The sequence below is a fragment of the Bubalus bubalis genome, chromosome 4, assembly GCF_019923935.1.
Source record: "Bubalus bubalis isolate 160015118507 breed Murrah chromosome 4, NDDB_SH_1, whole genome shotgun sequence".
NCBI lineage: Eukaryota > Metazoa > Chordata > Mammalia > Artiodactyla > Bovidae > Bubalus > Bubalus bubalis.
Window position 1 is genome coordinate 127,382,283 of NC_059160.1, and position 20,853 is coordinate 127,403,135.

The following is a 20,853-nucleotide window of genomic DNA, read 5'->3' on the forward strand; positions in this document are numbered from 1 at the left end:
TTAAATCTATTCATCGCCTCCACTGTATAATCATAAGGGATTTGATTTAGGGCATACCTGAATGGCCTAGCGGTTTTCCCTACTTTCTTCAATTTAAGCCTCAATTTTGCAGTAAGAAGCTCATGATCTGAGCCACAGTCAGCTCCGGGTGTCATTTTTGCTGACTGTATAGAGCTTCTCCATCTTTGGCTGCAAAGAATATAATCAATTTGATTTCTGTATTGACCATCTGGGGACATCCATGTACAGAGTCATCTCTTACGTTGTTAGAAAAGGGTGTTTGCTATGACCAGAGTGTTTTCTTGACAAAACTCTGTTAGCCTTTGCCCTGCTTCATTTTTTACTCCAAGGCCAAACTTGTCTGTTATTCTGGGTATCTCTTGACTTCCTACTACTTTTGCATTCTAATCCCCTATGATGAAAGGGACATTTTTTTGGGGGGTGTTAGTTCTAGAAGGTCTTGTGGGTCTTCATAAATCAGTCAACTTCAGCCACTTCAGCATTCATGATTGGGGCATACACTTGATTACTGTGATGTTGAATGGTTTGCCTTGGAAACGAATTGAGATCATTCTGTCATTTTTGAGACTGCACCCAAGTACTGCATTTCAGACTCTTCTGTTGAGTATTAGGGCTACTCCATTTCTTCTAAGGGATTCTTGCCCACTGTAGTAGATATAATAGGTCATCTAAATTAAATTTGCCCATTCTTGTCCATTTTAGTTCACTGATTGCTAACATGTCAATGTCCACTCTTGCCATCTCCTTCTTCACCACATCCAATTTACCTTGATTCATGGACCTAACATTCTGGGTTCCTATTCCATACTGTTCTGCACAGCATTGGACTTTACTTTCACACCAGACACATCCACAACTGAGTGTCATTTCCACTTTGGCATAGCTTCTTCATTCTTTCTCGAGCTACTAATAATTGCTGTCTGCTCTTCCCTAGTCGGAGAAGGCAATGGCACCCCACTCCAGTACCCTTGCCTGGAGAATCCCATGGACGGAGGAGTCTAGTAGGCTACAGTCCATGGGGTTGCGAAGAGTCGGACACGACTGAGCAACTTCACTTTGACTTTTCACTTTCATGCACTGGAGAAGGAAATGGCAACCCACTCCAGTATTCTTGCCTGGAGAATCCCAGGGACAGAGGAGCCTGTTGGGCTGCCGTCTATGGGGTCGCACAGAGTCGGACACGACTGACGCGACTTAGCAGTAGCAGCAGCAGCTCTTCCCTAGTAGCATATTGGACACTTTCTGATCTGGGTGGCTCATCTTCAGGTATCATATCTTTTTGCCTTTTCATACTGTTTATGGGAAGAGTACTGGAGTGATTTGCCATTCTCTCCGTCAGTGGACCACATTTTTTCAGAACTCTCCACCATGACCCGTCCATCTTGGATGGCCCTACAACAGCATGGCTCATAGCTTCATTGAGTTACGCAAGCCCCTTCACCACGGTAAGGCTGTGATCAATGAAGGAGCAAGTAATACATATAAACAGTGAAAACTAATTTACTCTCATAACAAAATACTAACAGCTCCTCTTTTCTTCCTTCCCCAGCTTCCAAAATCTTATAACTATTTCCATTCATAGTTATTATCATCATCTCTTCATAATATACTATTTGTTGACATATGTAAGCAATGAGAATTCTCTTGTTAATACCTCCGTCCCCTCCTGCCACACTTTGTAAGTGGTGTTGGAAAAGCTGGACTGCTAAATGTAAATCAATGAAGTCAGAACACACCCACACACCATACACAAAAATACACTCAAAACAGTTTAGACTTAAGTTTAAGACATGACACCCTAAAACTCCTAGAAGAGATCACAGACAAAACATTCTCTGACATAAATTGTACCAATGTTTTCTTAGGTTCATCTCCCAAAGCAGTAGAAATAAAAGTAAAAATAAACAAATGTGACCTAATCAAATTAGATAAGATTTTGCTACAAATGAAATCACAACATATGGACTAAGAGAAAATACTTGCAAACAATGCAACTGATAAGGATTAATTTCCAAAATATACAAATTGCTCATACAACACAAAAAAAGAACAAACAACCCAACTGAAAAATGGGCAGAAGACCTAGACCTACCTATCTCTAAAGCAGACAGACAGATGGCCAACAGGCCCATGAAAAGATGCTCAACATCACTAAGTATCAGAGAAATGGGAATCAAAACTACAGTGAGGCACCAGTCAGAATGGCCATCATTAAAAAGTTTACTAATAATAAATGCTGGAGAAGGTGTGGAGAAAATGGAACCCTCATACACTGCTAGTGGGAAAGTAAACTGGTGTAGCCACTATGTAGGCTCCTTAAAGAAGCTAAAAACAGAGTTTTTAGTCTTTCCTGCTGTATGATCCAACAATCCCACTCCTGGGACATCTGGAGAAAACTATAATTTGAAAAGATACATGTATCCCAATGTTCACAGCAGCAGTATATATAATAGCCAAGACATGGAAGCAACCCTAAATGGCCACTGACAGATAAATGGATAAATAAGATGTGGTACATATATACAATGAGATACTACTCAGCCATACAAAAAGAAGGAAACAATGTCATTTGAAGCAACATGGATGGATCAAGAGATTATCACACTAAATGAAGTTAAATCAGAGAAAGACAAATACCATGTATCATCACTTACACGTGGAATCTAAACTATGACACAAGTAAATTATTTTGAAAAAGAAATAGACTTGAAGACAGAAAACAAACTTATGAATAACAAAGGGAAAAAAATTTTTTTTAATTAAAAAAAAATAAAATCTTTCCTCACTCAAAAAAAAAAAAAAAAAAAAGGAATAACAAAGGGGAAAAGGAGTGAAGTGGGTGAGTTAGGGGTTTGGGATTAGCAGATACAAACTACTATATGTAAAATAAACAACGAGGTCCTGTCTAGCACAGGGAATTACATTCAAAATCTTGTAATAAACCATAAAGGAAAAGAATATGAAAAAAAACTACATATATAACTGAACCACTTTGCTATATACCAGAAACTAACACAACATTGTTAATCAACTCTACTACAATAAAAAAGAATGAAATCAGAAAGAAGATATTGCATCCACCCATTTTATAAGAACAATTATATGAAGCATGCAGAAAACAAAGAGTTCTTAAAAAGTAAAAACATTACAGCTGTCAATAAGCATTACAGTACTAAACAGTAAAAGGATTAAAAGATAAAACCAAGAAAATTTCTAAGAAACTAGAAGAAGATGACAAACCAATCAATAATGTGTCTCTGAGAAAAGGTAACTATATTAGAGTATACTGCAGAAGGTTCAATATTAATATAATGGCAGGGTTCAAAAGAGAGAAAAGGAGAAGAGAAGGGTAGGCCAAAGAATACGGAAATGTAGAGGAGAAAAATCAACAAAATATTTCAAGAAAACTAGACTTTATTTTTTTGGGCTCCAAAATCACTGCAGATGGTGACTGCAGCCATGAAACTAAAAGACGCTTACTCCTTGGAAGAAAAGTATGACCAACCTAGATAGCATATTTGAAAAGCAGAGACATTACTTTGCCAACAAAGGTCCGTCTAGTCAAGGCTATAATTTTTCCAATGGTCATGTAAAGATGCGCGAGTTGGACTGTGAAGAAAGCTGAGCACCGAAGAATTGATGCTTTTGAACTGTGGTGTTGGAGAAGACTCTTGAGAGTCCCTTGGACTGCAAGGAGATCCAACCAGTCCATTCTAAAGGAGATCAGCCCTGGGTATTCTTTGGAAGGAAGGATGCTAAAGCTGAAACTCCAGTACTTTGGCCACCTCATGTGAAGAGTTGACTCATTGGAAAAGACTCTGATGCCGGGAGGGATTGGGGGCAGGAGGAGAAGGGGACGACAGAGATGAGATGGCTGGATGGCATCACCAACTTGATGGACGTTGAGTTTGAGTGAACTCCAGGAGTTGGTGATGGACAGGGAGGCCTGGAGTGCTGCGATTCATGGGGTCGCAAAGAGTCGGACACGACTGAGCGACTGAACTGAACTGAACTGATCCAGAACAGAAAGATACAAGTTTGTAGAATGAAGCAGCTTAGCAAGTACACATTATAATAGATGAAAATACATCCACAAAAGGGATAATCTCTGTGCAGTATGAACACATTAAAAACAAAGATTCAAGATTTCAGACAAAGGGAAGGCAAAAAACAAGCCATAAAACAAGTCATCCACAAAGAATCAGGGACAAGAGCTCTGGATTTCACAGAAAACACTGAAGGAAAAATACAGCTGAACAATGCCAATAAAATAATTAAGGAAAAACTTCCAACCCTGCTAGACCATAAGTAATGTTTTCAAATATGGACAGTCTCTAAAAATTTATCTTCCCTCTTACTCACCTGTCCTTAACATCTACTAGAGAATGTGCTCCACCACAGTGAGTATACCAAAGAAGATATTTTTAAAAATCAGATACCCGAAAGAAAAGAATTTTAGGGACTATGAAGAGAGAGCTCTAAAAAGTTCCCATGAAGAGAACTATGCACCAGATACAGTAGGAAACCAGTCCAGACCCGTGTGGTGTTATTTCCAAAGGAACTCATATGACTTCTATCATCATCAAAATGCCTCTTGCCATCAATTAGATTCTTTCTATGTATATTAGCTTGTTCCAACCATTTGGTGATAAAAGTCCAGCTCTCTGCTCAATCTCTTGTGTGCCATTACCTGGATCAGGCAATGACATCATTTTACCCAGCAGAAACATTTTGTTTTAACCTACACCTGAAAACTAGGAGTATATTTGGGCAGCCTAGAATCAGAACATACAGAGCACCTTATCAATAGCACTGAGCATAATTCTTTTGGTCATCCACTGAGATTATGTCAGATATTCCTGAGAGCCCTGATGTTTCCTAGAAGGCCCTAATAACCTTGCCCCAATGAATTTCCTTACAGAGGTCTTTGTAGACTCACAAAGAAGCTGAATATGACCTGGAAACTCTATTCAGATGAGCCTTCATTAAAGTGGAAATACTGTCTTTTTTTACATAGTTAGGTTTATGCTTGCCACAGTTTTAAAAAAAGTAAATAATATCCTTTTTAGGAGTATATACAGGTTTAATACAGTTGTAAAAAAAATAAAATCAATGGCTGATTTCAAGTAATAACAGAGTCAACAAAGTTATGGTTCAATTAAAAAAGAGAACTTGATAATGTCACTGAATTACCTTTATAGCATTTGATTTATAAAAATTAAAACAAAGACATTTAAAACAAATACTTGCATGCAACAGGATACTCGTTATGTTTACCTTGAAGTCCATTAAGGATAGAAGTGATTTCTATGGATTTAATGTGAGCTGTATCAGAGTTCTTGGCATCAGTAAGATCCAATTTGGATACCATTTCAGGAGATGAATTTGTCTGAAATGGAGGTTTTGACAAGCGCCGGAGTTTACAGTTTTTAGGAGAGTATTTTTCATCTTTGTCTTTTTCTTTGTCTAATTTATTCTAAGTTAAGGAAAAAAAGGTATGCTACGTTAGTCATAATTTATCATGAAGCATTCATTAGTAACAATGCTAAAACTCATTTTTAACTCAAAGCTATAGACTACATTACTAAAAAACATAAAAAGAATATAAAGTCCCACAAAACAGAGATGTTTTTTCAAACTTAACAAATATTATAGGATGAGAAAGTTTCTAATATTTATATTTTAATGGAAATAAATTAGCAATCAGATAGGCAATTAAGAAAAGCAAACCTCCATACTGCTAATAATTGGTGTTACAATTTCTATAAAAATGAAATCACAATAGGCTTAAATATTCATTTTTTAAAAAAGAAACAATTTCAATCTGGTAGTTTTAAAACCTGGAAGATTCTCAATATAAAATAAGGGTTGGGAATGATAAAATCTCAGTTATCTTCAGTTGACAACTGGAAAGAAACAAGTGACTTGCTATATAAAGTCAAGTCAGTGGGACATCCTTCCCGCATCGATAAATTAATGTTTCATGAAAAAATGAGAAAATTTCCCAAATTCTCTATTTATGAATAGATGGGCAGGGGCTAACATATTTTCTAGAAACTTCTATAGATTGCTGAGTGACTATTTTCACAGTTCTCTCATAGATGGTACAGAGCTAGTATTATTCTGGATACACACAAGTTAATTCTGTTTAGGATAGTGGTTCTCTAAGTATGGACCATGGGCCCAGAGACCTTAGCACTTACTGGCAATTTAAGTGAAAACTCCTTGAACCAGACTCAGAGCCAGTGAATCAGAATCACTGGGGATGGGAACAAGCAATCTGCGTTTCACCAAGTTCTCCAGGCGACTGTGACACGTGCTTAAGTGTGAGATTCACTTTCTCAGAGCACTGAGCTGAAGGTTCTGGATGCACTGAGAAGGCTTATGTGTACCAAAGCTTATCAATGATTAGTGCTGCTCTAATTTTCCTATTCTTGCCAGACTTTTCATCACTTTATACCAGAGATCATACTATATCATGCAGTCTGAAGGGAGAAATAGTCTACGCCAAGCAAAGTTCAAATATGGCTTTTAATGGCTGTCTTCTCAGATGAGATCAAGGGATGGGTATGGTATTATTAAATAATTTCTAGGAAGCTTTTCCAAAATTCACATGCCTCTTCTCTTATGACCAACAATTTTAAATGCCTGGGAGGGGCCTAGAACTAAACTGAGACGTAAATAAATATTTAGAAAAAATTCCCTAAGTAATATTCTAATATTGCTTCTCCTACCCCCTATCCTATCCTCTACCGGAGAAATACGACTCCTAAAACTTGCTCTGTGCAAGGAAACAGGCTTTTTACTGCCACACACACAAAATTCTTCTTGTAGCTTAGGAGCAATAGCATGACTTCCACACTTTCCAAGAAAGACCAAGAGTGTCCTGAGTTGTAGCTACTGAGTTGCCAAACCAAAACTTTAAAAATATGAACCCAGTTTCATCGTGAGAAAAGACTAATCATTTTAGGGGAAAAATTTTGTACGTAGGGCCACGAAGGTATCATTTAACCAGAATGTAAATAGCACATCACTTTTAAAATGAAAATTGAATTTCAGGAGGACTATTAAACACTTAAATTATATATACCATTCAAAGTAGTAAAAAGCCATTAAGAGATAAAAGATATTCTAAAACCTAGTTAATGGTCTGCTTTCTAATAAAACATTAAAAAGATTTAATCTTAGAATGAACAAAACTAATTCCATCATATATAAAACTAACATTAATCTCCATACAAGTACATTATTAATAGACTCCCCATGCTATCTATGCAGTGTGTGCCTCTTGGGGTCTCGTGAACACATTCTAAAGCACTGTCTATAGTGACAGAAAGATGATTAGGAACAAAAGAACTACAGCTAGGCTCTCCTGTGCCTTCAGGCACCTTCTTTTCTTCCTCTGAACGGTTTACAGCTATTACAGTAACCCCAGAGTTCCCAGCTACACACTACTTCATGGCTCCCAGTTGGAGACCAGAGGTGCACGAACAGCTGAAATGGCTAAGTGAAATCTTGGGTGAGTGGACTCATACAATGTTGGAACTAAAAAAGCCTCAAAGATCACTTAGTACTGTTTTCAAAATGCCTTTCCATAAGCTGACAATATTAATTTTACCCAAATCTAGTATTTGATAAACTGGCTATTTCAAGAGAGTATTTCCAACTCTACTAACACACACACACACACACACACACACACACACACAGAGTCTCTCTCTCAATTCACTCTGGAGGAAAGGTTCCTTAATTAAGAGCTATAATATACAGCAAAATATATTTTGCTTTTATTACCTTTATTTTCTTGCGATGTTTTATCTTGGGTACATTTTTATCAGCAGGTCTTACTATTTTATCTGCTTTAATCCATTCATCATACCTAAAATCAAAGGAAATTAACATTAATATACAAAACACATACTACAGAAGGAACTATGCCATATTAAAGAGAAACTCATAAATAGAATCATAATATTGTAAAACCTTGGGGGCCACTAAGTTCAACTTCCTGGTTTAAGGAACAAAGTTACCGAGGCTCAGAGAGAGATGCAGTGGCCTGTCCCAGGACACACTTTCAGCTACTGGCTGAGCCAAGGCTCAGCTAGGTCTCTGGATTCCTGGACCAGCACTACTTCCTCTGTTACACCAAAGAGAAAACAAAGCTGTACAATAACCATTAAGAGCACTCACAGTATTTCCTATACGTTTTTTGGTTTACTTTGTTCTTTTCTTAAGCAGCAAGTAGTTCATTTTTCCCTAAACATATCAGGAAGCTAAAGGGAAGCATGACTGCCAAGTTTTCAGGCTTTGGAGTTGCTTCCCATGTATACAGATGGCAGTTGTGATGGGTTCTCCACTTGGTGCTGCCTGTCTGCGGGAGTTCACAGGGCACAAGTTACTACTGACTGCAATATATCTATTTGTTTAAGAGGGGGGGAGTTTAATTTTGTAACAAACTCAGATAGAAAGAAGAAATATTAAAAATAAACCTCTTTTTATGTTTCAAAGTCACATACATTTATTGTGGAAAATGGAAAACTGATTGACATTTTTAACTCGAGAACATGAAAAACTGAAAATGCGCTTTTAAATTAAAATCTCCTCATTATTAGAGGCATTAAGTGAAGTAAGAAAGACCCTGAGTCAGGAAGTAAGTGATTTAGGTCATTACCTTACTAGTAAATTATATTCTTGCCCTAGAGTAGGCCTGTATGCATACATGCAAAGTCCCTTCAATCGTGTCCAACTCTTTTTGACACTAATGGACTGTAGCCCACCAGGCTCCTCTGGAGGCAACAATACTGGAGTGGGTTGCCTTGCCCTCCTCCAGGGGATCTTCCCAACCCAGGGATCAAACCCATGTCTCTTACATCTCCTGCATTGGCAGGCAGGTTCTTTACCACTCGTGCCACCTGGGAAGCCCCAGAAGAGGTTTAGCAAGTATCTGTAAGGACTCCCAGGCAGAGCTAGACTGCTGGTGCAAACGGTGGCCTGCAGCAACGCTGACGGCGCAACCCCCGCAAGGTAGGCTGGTGTCTGCGGGAAGCTGGGGAGGGCCACAGTGATAGTTAGGACGAGGAAAGGGTGGATGAGGAAAGGATGGAAGCTGGGGAGGGCCACAGTGATAGTTAGGACGAGGAAAGGATGGAAGCTGGGGAGGGCCACAGTGATAGTTAGGACGAGGAAAGGGTGGATGAGGAAAGGATGGAAGCTGGGGAGGGCCACAGTGATAGTTAGGACGAGGAAAGGATGGAAGCTGGGGAGGGCCACAGTGATAGTTAGGATGAGGGAAGGGTGGATGAGGAAAGGATGGAAGCTGGGGAGGGCCACAGTGATAGTTAGGACGAGGAAAGGGTGGATGAGGAAAGGATGGAAGCTGGGGAGGGCCACAGTGATAGTTAGGATGAGGGAAGGGTGGATGAGGAAAGGATGGAAGCTGGGGAGGGCCACAGTGATAGTTAGGACAAGGAAAGGGTGGAATGAGGAAAGGATGGAAGCTGGGGAGGGCCACAGTGATAGTTAGGATGAGGAAAGGGTGGGATGAGTTCTAGAGACGTCTTTACATGATCCCTGCTGACTAGCTATGTGGTCAGGACATTCTCAACCTCAGACTTCAGTTTATTCGGTATAAAGCAAATATTATTCTTCTACTAAAAACACTCCTCTGGTATGTATACTGGCACATTAGCACCTACCTGTATATTTACATATTTTAAATTTTCCCATTAATGCTAAAAACTGCATTATGCTTGAGAAGAAAGCAATTTAGCTCCTAACAATATTAGAGAGTGAAGGCGAAGAATAAACAGAAAATACCTCCACCCTCTGCAAAGTTGGATGTGAACTTCTAGAAGTTGCTCTTTTTAGAATATAGTTATGGGAATTAATGCTATGCACTTTTTAAAAAAAACACAACACAGTTTTCTTGTGAGAAAAAATAGTTCATGATGGTTACACATACCATCAACATAAGCTAAACAAAGATATAATAGTATTTTAACCTTTCTTAATCAAAGATTCTGTTTAGTTAATTTTGTAATACGAGGTATTTTGACTACCAATAAGTATACTATTAATTCGACTTGTATTTTTGACATGAATTATATGTCAAGTTAGGATAAAGTTCAAATTAGGATAAAACAGTAGCTTTCAGTGTAAGAATATCACCAAGACACTATACCCTTGTATACTTTATATGGAGCACCAAACACATCAAACAAGCAAAAAATAGTCACTGTCTTCATAGTTACAATGTGCACTGTGAAAATGATTTCTTTATGACTTAGAGGTAAAGTACGCTGCTTAAAATTTCTTAGGAACAAGGTAGGAGGAACCTATACATAAATAGAATAATGGTTACTCCATACGGCACAGGCTGATGCTTGCTGCCCTAAGCACCACTAGAGTACAGATGCTATATGGTAAACATTCTCTCCTCTACAGATGGTATCAGGGGACTGGTTATCAGACCTTGAGTAATGAATCTGGGGGTGGAAGCAATGTTGAGTCAGGAAAAAAGCTAGAGAAAGCTTCTGGAATTAGATGAAACAAACTATACATGCTTCTAAAATATTTGAATAGTAGTCATTAAACACTATGGTCTTAACTAAACTGTGTAACAATCATTTTTTAAGTTACTGATCATTCTGCATGATTTTAGGAGATTCTTTGAAAAATTCTTTATATGTGTTTCCTACTAGAGTAATTACATGGGTCAGTCTAGTCAAGGCTATTGGAGAAGGAAATGGCAACCCACTGCAGTGTTCTTGCCTGGAGAATCCCAGGGATGGCAGAGCCTGGTGGGCTGCCGTCTTTGGGGTCACACAGAGTTGGACACAACTGAAGCGACTTAGCAGCAGTACTCAAGGCTATGGTTTTTCCAGTAGTCATATATGGATGTGAGAGTTGGACTGTGAAGAAAGCTGAGCACTGAAGAATTGATGCTTTTGAACTGTGGTGTTGGAGAAGACTCGTCAGAGTCCTTTGGACTGCAAGGAGATCCAACCGGTCCATTCTAAAGGAGATCAGTCTTGGGTGTTCTTTGGAAGGACTGATGCTAAAGCTGAAACTCCAGTACTTTGGCCACCTCACGCAAAGAGTTGACTCATTGGAAAAGACTCTCATGCTGGGAGGGATTGGGGGCAGGAGGAGAAGGGGACGACAGAGGATGAGATGGCTGGATGGCATCACCGACTCGATGGACGTGAGTTTGAGTGAACTCTGGAAGTTGGTGATGCCACGGCGTGCTGCGATTCATGGGGTCGCAAAGACTTGGACACAACTGAGCGACTGAACTGAATTGATATGGTTCCATAAGTATTAGCTAATATTATATGACTCCCTTATTATTTGCCCCCTTCTATTCCATTTTCTTCATGCTTTCTGTTTGTTTAGGCATTCCACTGTTCTAATACTATTCTTTTAGATCTTGTCTTTTCTCAGTCAGATTTTAGAGAAGGAAGTGGCAGCCCACTCCAGTACTCTTGCCTGGAGAATTCCATGGACAGAGGAGCCTGGCGGGCTACAGTCCATGGGATCACAAAGAGTCACATGACTGTGCAACTTTCATTTTCACTGTTCAGTCAGATTTATGCTCTTTTCATAAAATGTAATAATAACAATATTGTTGGTGTTATTATAATTTATATCCTTCAGAACTAGAACATGCCTTAAAAAAATCTATCAATGAATTTATTGCACAGATTAAGAAACTCAAACCATGGAATTGAACTGACCGTTCAAACTACAGGCTTGCCAAAAAGTACTATGTGAAGAGTCTGAGAAGAATGGGAAATGGGCCTGTTAAACAATGTGACACTAGAATGAGAAAGCGTGCCAGGTCCTATTCTCATCAAGTATACAGAAGAGTACAGACCAGCAACTAAAAAGCCTCCTTAAGAATGCAAAGTAGGAATGAACCCATGAGGAGGGAGACCAGGTGAAAACAGTGTGTGAGAATTTTGGTTAAGGTAGCTGCTTCAAATTACAAATGCCCTTATCCCACATAAAGGTTGAGAAAAGGCAAAGTGAAAAGTCGCTGAGTCATATCCAACTCTTTGTGACCCCATGGACTGTACAGTCCATGGAATTCTCTAGGCCAGAATACTGGAGCGAGTAGCCCTTCTCTTCTCCAGGGGATCTTTCCAACCCAGGTCTCCTGCGTTACAGGCACATTCTTTATCATCTGAGCCACCCGGGAGCCCAAGAATACTGGAGTGGGTAGCCTATCCCTTCTCCAGGGTATCTTCCTGACCCAGGAATCAAACCGGGTCTCCTGCATTGCAGGCAGATTCTTTACCAGCTGAGCTACCAGGGAAGTCCTGAGGTTGAGACCACCAATGTAAACATTAACAGACAAACATTTCAGAATGTAATGAGGTTCTAAATATCACCTTAGTTGCCTGACTAATCTTACAAGGGGAAAAAAATGACCAGAAAATAAACTGATGTCATAACTAACCACTGTATTTTAAATATAAAGAAATGTTCTTGCCCGTTATGTAATTACTCACTAGAGTATTATTCAAGAGTTCTATTTTCTTTACAGAATACTTTCAAAGAACACAAAGGAGAGAAAAAGAAATTGACGCAGGAGAAAAAAGCAAACTGATATACCCCCAAATTACTACTGACATTAAATTATGTAAGACAAAGAGCTAGGCCAGTTTAATTTTTATTTTACTAGTGTTTGTTAATTTAAATAAAGGAGGTAATAATCATGGATTAAGATCTCTGATTCCCTATAAAATACCAAGAATAAAGACTTGAGTAAAATAAAGAGAATTAAGATCAGAACTACAAAAAAAGCTGTCACTGAATCTGTTTATTCTATATGAATTTAAAACTTTTTATGTAGTATATTTAATATTTATTAAAAAGAGATTGCAACATATTTACGTTAGGCATAAGTAAATAGTCCAAGAAGATAGAATATGGGAAAATTAGTTGAAATTTAAATATCTTGCATAAAAATATGAAATTATGGGGAGGTGGCAAAGAGCAGAAAATTGTAGCTTAAAAAAAAAAGAGACCATAAAACATGTCTCAATTTCTCCTCAGGGCACCATACCAAGTAGGATATTCATTCATCCTTCAAAATAACCTCTTTATGAGGTGGATGAACCTAGAACCTATTATACAGAGTGAAGTAAGTCAGAAAGAGAAAGATAAATATCATATTCTAATGCATATATATGGAATCTAGAGAAATGGTTCTGAAGAATTTATTTACAGGGCAGCAATGGAGAAACAGACATAGAGAACAGACTTATGGACATGGGGAGAGGGGAGGAGAGGGTGAGATGTATGGACAGACTAACATGGAAACTTACATTACCATATGTAAAACAGACAACCAATGGGAATTTGTTGTATGGCTCAGGAAACTCAAAACAGGGGCTCTGTATCAACCTAGAGGGGTGGGGTGGGGAGGGAGACGGGAGGGAGGTTCAAAAGTGAGGGGATATAGGTATACCTATGGCTGATTTATGTTGAGGTTTGACAGACGACAATACAATTCTATAAAGCAAATATACTTCAATTTAAAAATAAATATATAAATAATAACCTCTTTAAAGAAAACAGGAATTAAAAAAACTAAGTCAAATATAAATTTTCTGGTTTTAAGATGCTTTCCTCCTCCTCTCAAACATTCCCAAATAAATGAACATGCTTTCATCCCTCAGCCATAGTGGTCATCCTGTCCCAGTGGCTCTCCAGTACTCCTGATTCTGCTTTAAATACCACAAAGGAAATCAAGATATTAGAATGCATGTTCCAATGCAGACTCTCAACTGTGAATGAAGAACACTATTAACAGCTATTCAGGGCAACAGGTATTCCAAGAAACCCCTTCATTGCTAAATACCTAGATTTTCCCCCAAGGACAGCAGGCCCACTGCTGTCAGCTGTCATGTTTTGTGATGATACAGCTTGAAAACTAGTAAAGAAATTGAAGCTAAGCATTTGGCCTATGAACAAAATGACTTGCAACTTTAATTCAAGCATCAGAGTTTTATAAGAATGTCTGAGGAAAACCAGGTACTCTAGACTATTGATAAAAACTGCACCGCCTACATGCATGCATGCTAAGTCACTTCAGTCATGTCCGACTCATTGCAGCCCTATGGACTGCAGCCCGCCAAGTTCCTCTGTCCATGGTATCCTGCAGGCAAGAATACTGGAGTCGGTTGCCACTTCCTGCTCCAGTACTGCCTATAATTGGACTTTAAATTTAGAAATTACGAACTGAAGAGAGCAACTGGCCCAAAAGGAAATACAGCTTGCAAGAGCACAAGGAAACGAAAATTACTAAATACTTTCATTAAACAACAAATATTAAAAAACCAAGAAAAACAAATACTGAAACAAACATGAACAAACACTGAATACAAAAATGAAGACTGAACCCGTTGGTGATTAGACCATACTTTTTCAACTCAGTTATCAATAAACTGTTTGTAATTAATGTGTGGAGCCTAGATAAGTATCTCATCTGATACTTCAAGTACTAAGGAAAATATTTTCAAAGAATATACTGACTTGGGAAAATCTGTTGGTATCTTCTAACATTCAACTAATGGAATAAACATGAAAGAACAGAGCATGGGCAGCTCATTTAAATTCTAGCAGTTGGCTCCCTGACCTCCACAAAATGAAGCAAAGTAGAACGGATGATCCCCAAATTAAAAACTCGAACGAAACCCCAGACTAGAAGTCTGCACAAGGGCTTGTTCCCTGGACAAATATTTGTTAGGTACCTGTCACGTGACAGGCTCTGCACTAGGCGCTAGGCAATGAATGCACCACAGCATCTTCTCAAGGAGCTTACAATTTAACAGAGAGGACAACAGTAGTCAGCCATTCATGGCAACAATACAAATCTTCGGAACCCTTCCCAAAAAAGCAGCTACATGATATTTGAAATTTTAATGTGTTGAATTAAAATACTTATACAAAGCTAAAAGGAACCATTCAGAGACCATAGCATACTTGCTCTCACCAGAGAAAAAGAAAGAGTTCTAAAAAGAAAACGTTTTGATTTTTGTTTGGATGTGTTGGCAAATCATCTAAGAAATCATTTAGCAACAATAAAAATGGAAAAGAGCATTCGTCAACTAGACATAAGATACCAAAACGGTTACTGTGCCCACAATAATTCAGATTTTGGCTCTGTTTAAACCCAACTAAACCACTTTCAAAGAAATATTATCAGTCATGTGTTTACATATACCCACACAATAATTACATTATGCACAAATAACTTCAAAAGCAAAACTGAACTGACAAAATATTTTAAAACTCATTATTTAAAATACACATACAGATTGTAAAAGATAAAAATCTAGTAACCAACCATTAATGTAAGTGAGATATTAAAATCATTTGTACTTTTTCTGTAGAGACCCATTTAGCAATTGCTGAACAATTATGTATTTTGTATCTTGCCTACCTCTATGCAAAAAAGATAATATACATCATAAAACTAACTTAGCTTTAAAAACCTCACATCTGAGATGAAAATTTAGGCCCTCTCAGCACAGAAAGGAATTTCCCCACTTAAAGTGGGTAAGAAAATATGTGGGAAAATATGTAGTTATCAATTACAAACTTTATAAGCAATTTAACCAGGTTACCTACTTTATGAATTTTCTGTAATAATTTTGATTTAGACATTTATTTTTAATGTGAGAAAATACCTAAAGCAAAATTTATAAAGAGATCTAGTGAGTACTGTTTAATGCCTTTAGTCATGAACTTAAAACAGGGCTTCCCTGATGGTACAGTGACTAATAATCCACCTTGCAATGCAGGGACATGGGTTTGATCCCTGGTCCGGGAAGATCCCACATGCTACAGAGCAACTAAGCCTGTACACCACAACTACTGAGTCTGGGCTCCGGAGCCCGAGTGATGCAACTACTGAGCCCATGAGCCCTGGAGCCTGTGCTCTGCAACGTGAGAAGCCTGTGCCCCACAACTAGAGTAGACCCTGCTGACCACAGCTAGAGAGAGCCCGTGCACACCAGTGAAGAGCCTGTGCAGCCGAAAAAATTTAAAAATAAACTTCAAAAGATAAAACAAAACAAAAATAAAAGCACAGTATTGAAAAAATAAAATTCTAAGCATGCTCTTAACATTTCATATTTCCACCCCAGGTTACACTGTTCAAGTCACACCAAAAAAAGCAGGAATGGTTTCATCATAATAGAGAAAAGCAGAATGATAGAAACACTAATATTATCGCATCATCATATTAAAGACATAAACAGTATAAGAGAATGGCATTACAATACTATAGATCTGTTTTCCTAGAAAATCTAACTGTGTAAAATGAAACAAAGGTCTTCAGGCAGAGGTGGAATATAATGTTAACAACATATCATAGGACATTGTACCAGGACTACAAAGATCACTGTAAATGGTTAACAACTCTGGCACTCACTGTATGTTGTGATGCAACTGCTGACTTCTAAAGAATCCCTAAAGTTTGTTTTATGAATATTTGATAAGTTTAGGGGGTTAGTATTTTTGTGCACATTTAGACAAACATACTGATGTACCTGCCAATCTATAAAGCTATGAAATGGGACAGGTCCAAGTTTATGCTTTACAGTAAATGTACCTATCAATCTATAATAAATACTGATGGAATAGGTCCAGTTAAATAAGCACTCCGAGAGAGAGAAAAGCCATTTGAGTGCAAAAATACCTGAGTTCATTCATCTTTTTCACAAAGGAAATGTTTCTTTTCACTTGTGCTGAAAAGCTAACCAACTCAAAAAGTCATTTTTATAAAGAGAAATTATATTTATGTTCACTTTACTCACTGCTTATAAGCTTTCATTTAAATTTCTCTACATGAAGGACTGTCTAATATAAAGCATTTTACATGGTGCAAAACAATTTTTCACATGAGCAGTAACATACAGCCCTTGACTTCCATAGTAGTTTTCCATTTTAATGCTTTGGATCATAAACGTAAGTGAACAGGCTAGGACGGAAGGGTTTATGGAGACAAGAGTTTGGAGATGGCAGTGAGGTGTGAAATGAAGAAGAGCACACGAGAGGAGGTGTGCACAAAGAGGGTAAGGGGGCTTAGAGAGAGATATGGGCCATGTTCCCCTTCTCTCCTTAAAACAGACTGACAGATATTTACTTGGAGACCACTGTCAAATGGCCTTCATTTACAGTTCTTTAACTTAACATGGAGTGGAAGAAGTCACAGGAGTGGAAGAAAAGTCACAGGATTGGGCACGTCCAGTCCATTCAAGCCTCTAACTCTCAACCCCATTTTATCTGCAAATTAAGAGATGGGCTCTGTGTATGACCCAAAGAGGTCATTAAAAAAGTTGAATACTACATCAAAGATAAAAATTAACTCAAGATGGACCAAAATGCTAAATATTAAAGCTAAAACTATAAAACTCTCATAACAAAATGGGGACATTTTTGTAACACTGAATTTGGCAATGTTTTCTAGGATACAAACCAAAAGCATGAGCAACACAGAAAAAAAATAGAAAAATTGGACTTTATCAAAATTAAAAACTTCTGTACAGCAAATGACAATACCAAGGGTGAAAAGACAATTCTGTGGGCTCACGAGAGAAAATATATGCAAATTATATGTCTGATAAGGGATTAGTATACAGAATACATAAAGAACTCTGACAACTCTTTAACATCAACAAAAAAACAACCAATTCAAAAATGGGCAAAAAAATTTTTTTTCTTTAAATTCAACATCAAAAAAGTGACTCAAATCAGAATTCGAAAAATAGAAATACAGTGTAAATTAAAGTGTATACTGGAAGAATAAAAGAAGAGAACAAGTAAAAGAGAAAACACATAAAGACAAGAAATAAGATAGAAAAGATATAATAACTGAGAAGTGGTTTCTTAATTTTGAGAAAGGCAGAAAAGAAAAATAAGAAAAGTAACTGCAGCTGCCGCAGTTGGAACTCATGTAAAAAGTATCACAGAAACTGATCAACTGGGTCAGTCACACAGGTAAGACAAGTAAGAAGTTAAGAAATAAGGCTGAACAGTTGACAGTTCTGGAGGTGCAGGGTGGCATGAGCCTTACTGGGTTGGGTTTACATAAAAACAATAGAAAAAGTGGATAACAAGTGTAAATAACTCAAATCATTTTTGCCGGATGGAAATGGAGCAAAGAAACACCACAGTAGAAAACGCAGGGGTAAGTTCAAAGGAGTGATCTTTGAGATGAAAGAAGTAACTGCAGGTCTATATACGGATGGGAATGGTTTAGAACAGAACAAGAAACTGAAAATATACAGAAAAAAGAGGAGAATTTCTGGGCCCATAACTCTGATTTTGCCAGAAGGTATGTCAGTTAGAAGATGGGTTTTAGATAGTAGTATGCTTGTTCACCTAAAGTGAAAGATGAGAAGGCATAAAATATGGCAGCATAAAATATAGGTAAGAAGGTCATGTAGTGGAATTCTGTAGAAATTTTCTTCTTTCAATTTTTCAATGAGGTCACCAGCTCAAAGTGGGGATGGAGAGAGTTGCTGGGGCTTTGAGGAGGGAAGAAATAACATTAAAAAAGAAAGATTTCTGTAACTATGTACAGTGATGGATGTGATCATTACATTTACTGCAGTGATCACTGAGTAATATATACAAACATCAAATTGTTATTATTGTACACCTGAATATAGTATTACATGTTAATGATAGCAATAAAAATTACAGTAATAATTAAAGATTATGCCATTAAAAAATAAAAGTCTGAGAAAGTAGAGCACGGGGGGAGGACATACAGTGCCCACTTGAGGTTGAGTCATAAATTTAAAACAAGACCAGTCACTGTGGTTGCTGATCAACTGCACAGGTGCAGCAAGGAGGAGGAGGAGGAGTGTTAGATTTAATCGGATTCTTGCGGTTCTGTCAAGCAGGTGTTGCAAAGCAACAGAAGAGCAACAGAAGAATACAGGGGTATAAAAAAAATTATAAGAAATGACTGAAGAATGTAAGCAACATAAGGAGAAGTTGAGGGCATTAGAGGGTTGTAAATCCTGGTGGGGTACTTCCCTCACCTGGACAAATTCCTCGATAGGGAATATTTCTTTGTACCTTTAGTGCAAAGCGCAATATTAGCTCATAGATGTTGAACTTATGTTTGCCAAATAAAGAAACATGTTTGATAAACAGCGGGTGCATGCTCACAAAAATGTGGTTAAACCAACTGGTTTGTGAAAGCTTTTTACTCCACCTATTCCCTCCAAGGAAGTGCCAATTTGCTTAGAAAAATATGGTATTTTTAAAATGAAATACATTTTCATTTCAAATAATATATTCAAGAATAATTTACCATATTTTCAGTTTTCTGTGACATAATATGGACTAGAACTAACTTGTTATCTGAGTTACAGTTGAAACTTACAGTGTCTCTTATTTTTAGTTAGAGTATTCTTTAATATACTTGGTAATCATCAACATAAAAAATAAATTCTCTAGTCAAATTCCCAAATCCATGGTTATAGAAAGTCAAGGTGGAAATGGAGAAAAATAAATCAGCACCAATACATGATAGAATATTGATGTATTTTAAATCCCATGCCAAGCAGTCTAGATAGTTCTAACATACAAGGTTGTAAATATTACTGAACAAGGCTATTTGCTACTGAACAAAGATAAATCCAACATACTCAAAGTTATGGCCAATGAATTCCAAACTGTAACTTTATTTTCAAACATCAATCCTATGTTTTATGGCATGACCTAGAAACCTGAGAGTGAAAAGGATCAATTAGCTAATAATACTAAAAATATCTATAAAATATAAACATCACTGAGAAATTAAAACAAATATAACACAGAGCCTACTATTAGAATTACTGAAGTATGACTATAAGTTTTTTAATGTATGGAGATATATTGTTTAAAAGACGAAAAGAGAACACTACAATACAAAAAAGTGATCTTATCTTTCTTTTATGTATTTTCCTATTGAATGTGATTTTTGGATGTTTTTAAAATTCTGTAAACAAGCATGTGGTGAAACAGTAAATACTAGCACTGGACAACAGCCTTACATAGGATCATCATAGCTGAAAAATTCTGTAGCTATGTTTTACCATTTTGGGCTTCCCAGGTGGCGCTAGTGGTAAAGAACCTTGCTGCCAATGCAGGAGACTTGTAAGAGACTCAGGTTGGATCCCTGGGTCAGGAAGATCCCCTGGAAGAGGAAATGACAAGCCACTACAATATTCCTGCCTGGAGAATCCCATGGACAGAGAACCTGGCGGGCTACAGTCAGTCTGTGGGGTCACAAAGAGTCACACAACTCAAGTAACTTAGCACTGAAGCACAATGTGGTTAAGGATCAGAATTCTGGCTATTTCTCATAAATCTGATGTGAGCACTTTAAAATGTATTTTTTCTCATTGTAGTAGTTAAAAACAAATTGGCCCAAACACTATCTTATATTTAAAAAAAAAAGTGACATTTTCAGTTATGAAATAGGGGTATAAATGAAAATTAACATAAAGGTTTATATAGAACTTCATAAAAAAAAATGTAGAAATCGTAAGAAAACAGTATTTTTCTAACTAAGATAGACATTATTTTTCTTAAGAAAAATCTGCTTTCTGGAAAATGTTTCCTATCAAACAAAACTCAAACAGTTCCATACAAAATTTCCTAAATTGCTACTGTTAATGAATGACTGCCAGTGAAAATAAAACTATTTTCATGAAACTTCATGCATAAATCTTCACTTCTAATTGCACAACTCAAGTTTAAATTCAGAAATCAAGCTGGAGCTCTCCCAAGTAACAGGAAGACAGTTGCAGAGCTGATGAG

The 20,853-nt window shown here is 37.4% G+C and overlaps 1 protein-coding gene across 7 annotated transcripts in view; it reads right to left on the minus strand.

The window, feature by feature from the left end:
• ARID4B (AT-rich interaction domain 4B) overlaps positions 1–20,853 on the minus strand; it is a 138,261-nt gene that overhangs the window by 15,946 nt on the left and 101,462 nt on the right. For all 7 annotated transcript variants that reach the window (XM_044942036.2, XM_044942037.2, XM_044942035.2 and 4 more), the window contains 2 exons: positions 7,816–7,900; positions 5,299–5,497 (listed from right to left, as the gene is read on the minus strand). In XM_044942036.2, the coding sequence (XP_044797971.1) occupies positions 5,299–5,497; positions 7,816–7,900 (284 nt within the window). The remainder of the gene's footprint in view (positions 1–5,298; positions 5,498–7,815; positions 7,901–20,853) is intronic.